Source organism: Diuraphis noxia, unplaced genomic scaffold (genome assembly GCF_037042655.1).
Source record: "Diuraphis noxia isolate RWA-SAM2 unplaced genomic scaffold, SU_Dnox_SAM2 contig0004, whole genome shotgun sequence".
Lineage (NCBI taxonomy): Eukaryota > Metazoa > Arthropoda > Insecta > Hemiptera > Aphididae > Diuraphis > Diuraphis noxia.
In genome coordinates, this window is record NW_028301714.1 from 24,444,268 (window position 1) to 24,454,484 (window position 10,217).

Consider the following 10,217-nt stretch of genomic DNA (forward strand, 5'->3'; position numbering starts at 1 on the left):
TGGTGCCTGTTAGTACCAGGTATTGTTGAATCAATAATTTTGAGGTTAAGAAAAGTTACTAAAGCAACACTCAAAAGAGCTGTACATAAACAAGATAAATTACACCTAAATATTCTTAAAACATATAAAAAACTATTTTATTTTATAAATAATATAATAAATACAAACATCATACTTTAAAGTATTAAATTACAGTTGTTTTTTTTTGTTTTTTTGAGGGGAAGGGGTTAGGGGACTGGAGTATGTAGGGGACGAATAAGCATGGCTTAAGTATATTAATGAAATAAAATAAAATAACAGACTAAAATCTAAAAAAAACTATAATTATTGCATATAAATGTTATATTTATGTTATATTTCTCATGAGAAATGTTTTTGTTTATGGATGACTAGAGCTGAATTTGAAACATTTAAGTGATCATATTATTTATAGAAACTTTTCATTTAAGTAGCTATGTTCATGATAAAGTTACCACTTTGTTGTCTTAAAAGATTAAATGGGGAATAAAATGATTAGTATTTTGGAACACATAAATATAAATATTTACACAAATACCTAAAGTGCTTTTGAAATTATTTCAAACAAAACTCAATAAAACAAAGATACAATAAAAGTAGTATAATTTAAATTGTGCCATTTGGTAACGCTCCATTGATGTCATCTATTTTGGAATTTGAATCATCATCTAATGTAATTTCGTCACTAGAAGAACTACGAATGTCTCCATCCATCTGAAATCATTTCATATTTGAACTAAATACAACAATTTTAAGATTTAACAAAGAATTTGAATAAATGTATGTAATAAAATAAATCTAAATAAGAGGAAAGAGGTTGTGATAAATACTGTATAGATACATACTGATCCAGAATTCCACGATAGATATGCAATTCTCAAAATTAAGTGTGTCCAATAAAGATGGAGACCAAGTAAAAGAAACAGTAGTCCATTGAATATGTAATAAGCTGGGAACATTTGGTTCACCACTTGGGGCGCATTGACTGACGTACTATATTTAAAATATAAGCCAAAATTATGATAAATAAAATTACACAAATATATAATAAACAACCAATAATACTAACCTGTACAAAATCCAAAAAGGGAACAGGCCAATTCTAGTTAGTAGCCAGACAATAATGAATACTATTGAAATGAAGTCACAAAACTTTTGATACTTGGCATATTTGGCCATTTTTGCCAACTATAATAAAAAATACTGATTAAAATGTATGTTCCAAGCAAAGCAAAGAACAGGTAACAAGTATAAATATTTTTAAGTAGAGATATTTCAAATTTGATGTAATTTAATCAGAGGTCAACCATATTATGAACTTTGTTGAAACTTTATTATTTTTGTCATGTACAATACTAACTCATATTATTACTAGATCTTTACAAATATATTCCTGAACATTAATACTTTTATTTTATAGCTAGATTAAATAATTTGGAACTATGTCACATCCCCTATACCAGCAGTTTCCAACTCATGGCCATGGACAAAGGTCAAGTATCAAATGATCTGAAAATTTTAATTAAAATCAACATCGAGATTTTTATATGTATTTATACACGTCAATATTTCTTCTATCATCTTATTTGTGTGATTATATTTTATACCTATATAATAGGTAAGTAGGCTTTGATTTTTTTGCGGTAGTCCGCACAACTAAAAAGGTTGGGAACCGCTATCCTAAACCATATCTTTCATATAATTGAATCTTTAAAAAATAATTGCAGTTAAAACAATAAATTGGCAGACAAATTTCTGTATTAGGCTCTATTTAAACTATAAATATAACATATTCACTGCATAAAATAATATATTTGTGTTTCTTTATTACAAAATTATATACAAATTAATTATGTAAGTATTATCAAATTATTGGTTTGTATGACGTACTTAGTAATAGTCATTATTTGATGGTAGATGTTTACCATTTACTACTTGTTCAGCATGGCTTTACAAAACGAAACACCAGTTGGTTATCTTTAATTCTCACACATATACAATGCCATAATCATAAGGTAGATAAGGACAACTGAGGGTATTTTAATGGAAGAGATAGAAACCAAAAGTATAGTATGTTTGTAGGGAATATACTTATTAATCTATTAATAAGGAATCAATGATAAATATTCAATTTTTAATAGCATATTATCATAGTAAATTATATTAATTAGCAATTTTTTAAGAAATAATACTCAGAAAAGAAAAGGTTATGTATGTGATACCCTCCAAAATGTTATGTTATTTGTTTAATAGGCGATAAAACAGTAATTTACATAACTCACTGTGGTAACAATGTAGAATAGTTACTTTAATTGTTAATTGATATGCTCCTCATGAATATTTAATATGGGTAAGAGTTAAATTTGGCCAACTTTTCCTTTAGTTATACAAGTAATCAAACGATTAACATTTACTAATGAACAAAATATTTTATAACTGCCAATATAATATTTATACATACATACATTGTTACTTTTCATCATGATTATAATTTTATCAGACATCTTTTATCACATGAATTAAATATTACTTATAAGAAAAAACATTATGAGGAAGCTATACCCACATATGTTTTCTCCGTCTTACACATGTACGACATCATAGACTAAACACGTTTACGCAGTCTGAGTAGAAATTGATCAATTTTGGTTCCAAAGTAAAAATACCTATTACAAAATTGAATTGTGATAATATTTTGAGGGAAAGATGGTGCATTTTTTGATGACTCAATATATGTTTTAGAAACAGCGAAAATTTCAAATGACCTTTAACTTTTCAAAATTTAAATATTTTTAAAAAACAAACTATCTTGCCCTTGTAAATATTATCATAATTCAATTTTGTAACAGGTATTTTAACTCTAGAACCAAAATTGAAGAGTCCTACTTAGACTGCATAAATGCATTTAGTATGTCATACCCATGTGTGTAAGACGGAGAAAACACATGCAAGTATGACATACTTTTAAGAATTTTCAGTTTCTTATGAAACCTTTTACCAAGTTTTTCTGAACATTTATGAAAGAAACAAGTTTTTGTAAATCATTAATTTATAAGGAATCAAAAATATTTAAAGTCTGTAAGTAGGTGATCTATTTACATTACAATTTCAAATAGACATTAAAAATTATTGTTGATTTAAAGTTATATTTGAATTTGAATTTTAACAATGTATAAAGAACCTATATTTAAATATTCATTTTTCACCAAGGATAGATTTTTTAGTCAATATTTAATGAAAAAAATTGATACATTTTTATATTATATAGCCCTAAAAGTTAGAATATTTTGAAAATCTTACCATGTAAAGAAAATGGTAGTATAAATATTTTTTTTTAGTATAATATTAAGAGGACGTAATACCTGCATGTGTTGTCTCTGTCTTACAAGTGCATTATACAGTAAATTTTACGTTCAGCAGAACACGCGTAGCTCCGTTTGCTTAAAAATTAGAGTGAATTGACCTCTTATAAAATTTAAAGGTATGGTTGTTATCTAGTCAACCTCATATGCTTTTTAATATATTTAAATTTTAAAGGAAGTTATGAGTATTTTAAGAGGCACAAAAAATTCACAATTTTAAAATACTCATAACTCGCTTTAAATTTGATATAAAATAAAAAGCATATGAGGTTGTCTAGATAATAATCTTACCTTTAAATTTTATAAGAGGTCAGTTCACTATAATTTTCAAGTTAACGGAGCTACACGTGTTCTGCTGAGCGAAAAATGTACCATGTTACGCATTTGTAAGACGGAGACAACACATGCGGGTATCACGTCCTCTTAAATGTAATGCTAATGCCCTAAGATATTGAAGCAGAAATTATTAATAATTATTTCAAAATCGATAAAAAAATAATAATAATATATTGTATGATATGAAACAAAAATATTTTGATGTACACTGTTATCTAGCACTGCAGTGTGTATTTTAATAGTTCTTTAGATCACACATTTTTCAGAAAACAGTTATAATTTTTTCTGATGAAAAATTCAATAAATGTGGCCTGCCAACTGCATTAAATAATCCAAAAATTAACTATTCATATTATTTTGATTATTGTTTTTTATAAAGTATAATCAAGTATACTTGTACACATATAGTTCTAAATTTGAATTACTCTTTCCACTTTTCTAAAAAAACTGTGTGTAGTTACTATCATTAAAAACTTACACTCATATAAATGTTCATTGCATTTTTTTATTTTTATAAAACTAATTAGGTATTGATCATGTGAAATACACAACTTCGCCGGAACACCATACCTAACCATATGGATCAATGAACAATTAAAAAAATTTCATTTGAAACTAAAAGCAGTATAACATCACGAAAAGAACCAAAAACCGCACTAAAGCCACGTCTCCCACAAGATGTATTGATAACTCCAAAATCATCATTATCTTCACCATCGGTGTTTCAATAATTCCTTGGCAAAAATTCATAACTCTTAGACTATAACCACCACAAGATGTTTTACTTGAAGCAGTTGAAGATCAAGAAGAGAACTATCCAGACTCATAATCAAGCTAAAATGTGTCCGTAAACTTATTTGTAAACCTTAATTACCTTTATAGTATTGTAAAAACAATGTAAAAGCATTGTAAAAATATGAAAAATATAATTTTTTATTGTCCCAAAACCAATTGCATTCAAAAATTACTTGCAAAATAAGTAACTTGAAACTAACTTGCATAAATATTTGATTTTTAGTTGTAATTTTATCAGCCCAATCATAAAAATGTTTGCATATTTTTTTTTTAAATATCCTAAAAATTATTGTACATTAGGTAGGTATCAAGGTTAAAATAATAATTTTTTCTGTCATTATTTTTATAATATAACAATGAATATAATCTACAATCTTTGTTTTAGACTATTAAATTGATATGAAACTATAACCTTCAAAAATTGACATATGTTAATATACAATAAATAAAATATAGTATAATAAAAGAACTAATATTTTTAAATCAGACAAATCCCAATCATATTTAAACATAATAATGTGACCTCTAACATAATTTAATTAAACAAATAATATTTTATACTTTTAATTTAAAATGTGTAGAAAAGGTTTATCTTTATTGTTTGACCTATGATTCTAAGAGTTTTAAAATTGATTTTTCAATTTTATTTTTTATTTATGTTATTAATGTTATTATTGTTATTTTACTATATATTTTAATGTTAGGTATATGATAAAACAGCTCTATATAAAAAGCTTATACACAAAGAAAAAAAATTATTTGTTACCTCAAGGAAAATATCACCACAATCATGTGTTAATAGTACAAGAGTCCCAATTCTATGGAAATTGCATATCCACGAAAAGGATAATAAGCATATAGTACATATATGGTGGACAAACATTTGCCAAAAATCTTTTCGTTTGACATCAAAAAATTGAGAAACAGCTAATGCCCAATAAAATGATAATGATGTCATATAGTACCACCATGTATCTCTTGTGACACCCTGTAAAAAAGCAAAAAAGTATGGTATAAATAAATATGGCACTAACTATTCTGACTTTTCAAAGAAAAAATATTTTTATAAGTAATTTTTACCTGGTGTGGATATCCAATCCAACAATAATCTATATTCAATAACCATGGTTTATTCCATAAGAATGTAAGGCCATAGTGGAATGAAAATGTGTAATAGACAAATCGCCAACTGAAAAGTATAATATAATCAAAGTATTTTTTAAAACATAAAATAATGAAAATTATTCAATAAAAATTGAATCTCAAACGATAATTTTATGATAGTTGATTAAAAATTAAAACATTAATATGTTTAGTATAGTAAACAATAATATCATAGAGAACTTTTTTTAAATACATTTAAAAAAAATTATATAATTTATATATGGGTGTACTTGCCTAGTATATAATTATATAAATTATAAATACATAGGTAAATACTTGATCATTATTTTATTTCTATTTATTATAAATAATAACATACAAGGAAAGTGCTACTATTTTTATGATGGTAATTGAGAAATTTCCAATAAAAGAAATACATAGAAATATGCCGGTTTTTAAGAAGAGATTTTTTGGGGGACGCCATACACTCGTTCTTTAAGGAGTTTGATATAGGCAATTTTAATGTAATTTAAAAAATAATTAAAATTTTAATTTTTTAATGTATTATGATAAAAAGAATGGCTTCCTATTGATGTCATAAAACAATTAAAATATTATTATTTTTAATATGGTGATATTTTATAGATTTAACTCAATACCAATTAAAAGATGTCAGACATTTTTAAAATAAAACTGTTGACACATTAACATCTATAATCTGAGAATAAATACATGGGTATTAATTATTGTTTTGTAGTTATCACTGATCACTAATTAGGTGTTTAGAATTTAAATTTAATTAATCAAAAGTATTTATACTTAATTAAACATTAACAATTATTATAGGTAGGTATATTGATAATGACTAATCAATTTTCATTAATACCAACTACTATATAAAAAAAAATTGTGGGTAAAAATATTTATATCAACTAATATTCTAAAACTATGTAAGTATCTATATTAATTAAAGTAAACTATTATAGTTAATATTTATTTTAGAACATTTTGACACATAATAATCTAATTATAAACAAGTAGTTATTTAGTTACTAATAACTGTTTAGAGCTTAGATAAGTGGAATAATATGACAAGGATATCCCAAAAATTATGCTCTGTTTATATTAGTTTTTAATACCATTAACTAAATAACTCAATGTTTTAGATTCTATTTTTAAACAACAAAATACATCGCTATAATATGCTAAGCTACCAAGGAAAGCCAAATGACAAAAAAGTAAATTAGAATTACTGATTGGACAGCCTTTAAAGTTTTAGATCTAAGCCTTTCTTGTTTTACATATTATAATAAAATGTATTTTGTTTAATCATGTAATAAACTATTCAATATATGCATGATAAAATATGTTACATAACCTATTTTCACGCTTAATTTTTGTTTGTCTGGCATGCTATACTGTTAAATATTTGAATAGAATATATTTAAATGGCTTCAATTATTCATTAACATGTTTTAAAGGTTTTTTTTAACTAACTGAACAAACGTAAAATCTGTACATTGTAATTTAAAATTTTAATAAATAAATATGTTAAGATTTAAGCTATATTTTAAATGAATAGTACCTTATAATATTAAGATGATGTCAACACACCATTTGCTTTCTCTATTTGACCAATGGCAACATACTAAATTTGCATTCAGCAGGACCACTATTATGTTTATAACTTAAGTGTTTAAAGGAATTGATTAATTATCAAGAGGAAATTTATCTGTGTTTCTACTTTGGATTTTTTTTATAGTATTTCAATTTTAAAGAAAAATAAGAGAAATTTTATATTGTTATACATTCAAATAACTACTTAACTAGCATACAAATTGAAATATTGTAACATACCTACAACATAAATAATTTTCCAAACTTTAAGTTTGATAATAGGCCAAACTATTCTAATAATAAATCCATAACACAAGGGTTGGTTCTACTAAAAGAAAAACACGTTTTGCATAAAAAAAATAACTATGCGCTGACATCCTCTAACCTCTTAAAAAAGTATTTGAATAAAAATATTTAAGTGTTTACCATTCAAAAAAGTTTTATTGAATAAATATTAGAAGTAGGTATTTTATGAACAATAAAAATATAATTCTTAAGAATAATTAGATATGTATTCATTATTGTACAATAATGAACCAACGTCATAACCATAATTATTAATCAACTAATTATAATTGAAAACAGATATAACCAAATAAAAAATAAAAAGGTTTATGAACTTATCTCAAAATTTTATGGTTTACATTTTATGAGGAAATAATAAAACTGAAAAATAAACTACATAGATAAAAGGTACCTATAATACAAGTTAAAAAACAATTAGTTGACAAGAAATAACTAATATAGTAATAAACAACATATACAGTGTAATTATTTTAACATGAATCAGTAAAACCTATTTTATTGTATTTTGTACAAGACCAAAGTCTTTTATTACTAGTATATTTAAATGATATCAGTTTTGAATTTCAAATACTTATGCTTATTATTTTTAAAGAATTTTGGTTTCAAAATAGCTTTTAATTGTTTAAATTTGATTGGGTCCATGTGTTAAAGCAATCATTCTGTATATTATGAGCTATGGTGGATCATTCTTATTTTGTTACAGATAAAATATGAATTATTATATAACTACTTCTACAAATTCAATAACATTTAAATTAAATAGGTAATATTCTTTATCTCAAATTTATTGATTTCAAATAGTCAATTTTCACCAAAACTAATGAAAAGTATTCACTATCAATATAGGAAATAAAATCAAAATGATTTTTAAGCACTTTTATTGAAATAATGCATATTGTAATGCAGGTGTAGTCTATGAATTTCAACATTATTTTATAATATTTGTCTACATTAATATTAAGCACTGTTTTTAATATAATATAAAACTATTATTATGCATTGAATTTATAACCTGTTTAATATTTAGAGATCCATAAGTCTTTGCTCTTAGTTTCAACAAAAAAAACCAAACAGTTGACTTATTAAGGTGTACAATGGTAAATATGATGAAAATTAAAGTTAGGTATTTATTTAAAGTTAATATTTTTTAAATCTATCCACATTTTAGCATAATGAATGTATTAATACCAGGCAATTCTCCAACTACAGACAAGGAATTGTAGTAGGGTTAACAAGAAGACTTTTAATCATTATACCTCAATATTATGTAGCTCACAGCTCAATTTATTAGATTATTTAAGTAGTACCATTGTTATTATGCTACACAGTTACTTCATTACAGATAATTACCATAGACTTGAGACAAATTCAAACATCAAGTCACAAAAGGTTAGTTTTTTATTTGTATAGATAGAAAAATATTACCTGCTCTCACAGAACTTGACGAGGGTCGAAGGCTTATCTTGAGCTCGCCTCAACCTCAACCATCGTTCTACTTGTCGCTCGGTCCAATCGAGCCTTTTGGCCAGGCCCACCACATCCTTGTGATTCCACTTGCTGTTTCGTGCATACCTTTCCTCTAGCATGTCATTGTTCGGGACTTTTTTTGGTTTGGTGCTCTTGATGCCCAGCGAAAGGCCAAACGGCGAAAAACAATATCTGAAAGAGAGAACCAACTTAGATAGGAGAAAAGAACGAAAACCGACAACCACAATCCAAAAGGTGCGCACCTCCTGAACCGCCCACCCTAAAGTTTAACTCACTTTTCGAGCAGATATCTTATGAGCAACACGACGACGGCCATGGGCAGCGGGTAGACCAGGTGACGGTGATCTGTGTACTGGACCCGTTCGTTGGGTTCCAGATCGGACCACTGGGTATTCGGCGGCAGCCAGATGTCCGGCGACCAGAAGGCATCGATCAGTGGCCGGAACACGGACATTGCGCGTTTGATTGGCAATGAGCACCGGTGTGTCGGTCGACTGTCCACAGCCCTACAAGTTGCAGGATGACGGATGCAACTAACTGGAGACAACCACGACGATCATCGTAATATAGTCGGTCAATAATCGCACTAACCACCGCACACGTTACACGCGAACTAACTGCGCGCGACGCGGGACGTTCGGGCCTATTTATACGGCAACGCACGAGGACGGCGGCGGCGACGCACGCGATTGTCGTTGTCGTTGTTGGTGTCGTCGTCGTCGTTATCCGTCATGGAACGGGTCGAAATCGCGCCAGTGTCGAATCAATCGACGATCGATGCCGGGGTGGCCGACGGACGTTGTCGACTGTCGAGTATGGGCGGTTAAATCGCCGCTACAACTCAACTCGACGACCGATGCGATGCGTTGCGATACGGTGCGGTGCGGTGCAGCGAACCCGACGGCCGAAGTTTAGGAGGTTTACGGCGATAACGTTATATAACCGATGGGTGGGTGGGTGGCGGGTCGGAGGCGTGTGCGTGTGCGTGTACTGTGTAATCATATTGTACATAGAATTAGTGTAGGACGCTGGTAGCGTGTGCGTGAGGTTTCTGCCGTGTGCGTAAAAAAAAAAAAAATAAAACGTTAAAAGATACAATGAAATGATAAACGAATTACTGCCATTGGCGTTAGGTACGGAAACGGGTGGTGACGAAAAGAGGATGAAATCGGTGGCGGAGGTGTGGGGAAC

The 10,217-nt window shown here is 28.0% G+C and overlaps 1 protein-coding gene and 1 long non-coding RNA gene across 2 annotated transcripts; one reads left to right on the plus strand and one right to left on the minus strand.

Moving 5' to 3' along the window:
* Positions 1-110: 110 nt before the first annotated feature.
* On the minus strand, positions 111-9,899 carry schlank (ceramide synthase schlank). The gene is made up of 7 exons (XM_015509861.2): positions 9,302-9,899; positions 8,964-9,197; positions 5,592-5,700; positions 5,278-5,499; positions 1,088-1,206; positions 864-1,011; positions 111-732 (listed from the first exon to the last, which is right to left on the minus strand). Exons 1-7 carry the CDS (start codon positions 9,478-9,480, stop codon positions 625-627), a joined length of 1,119 nt encoding a protein of 372 aa, XP_015365347.1. The 5' UTR covers positions 9,481-9,899; the 3' UTR covers positions 111-624.
* LOC149055880 (uncharacterized) lies at positions 2,419-4,661 on the plus strand. Its single transcript, XR_016191779.1, has 2 exons — positions 2,419-3,096; positions 4,244-4,661. It is a non-coding gene; the product is annotated as an uncharacterized LOC149055880 (long non-coding RNA).
* Positions 9,900-10,217: the final 318 nt, after the last annotated feature.

Excerpts from the sequence above, each read along its gene's own strand:
- schlank (XM_015509861.2), bottom strand. The coding sequence starts at position 9,480 with ATGTCCGTGTTCCGGCCACTGATCGATGCCTTCTGGTCGCCGGACATC. Across the intron at positions 1,207-5,277 it reads GTGGTGATATTTTCCTTGAG|TTGGCAAAAATGGCCAAATA; the intron begins GTAACAAATAAT and ends TTTTTATTATAG. Across the intron at positions 733-863 it reads TATCGTGGAATTCTGGATCA|ATGGATGGAGACATTCGTAG; the intron begins GTATGTATCTAT and ends AAATGATTTCAG.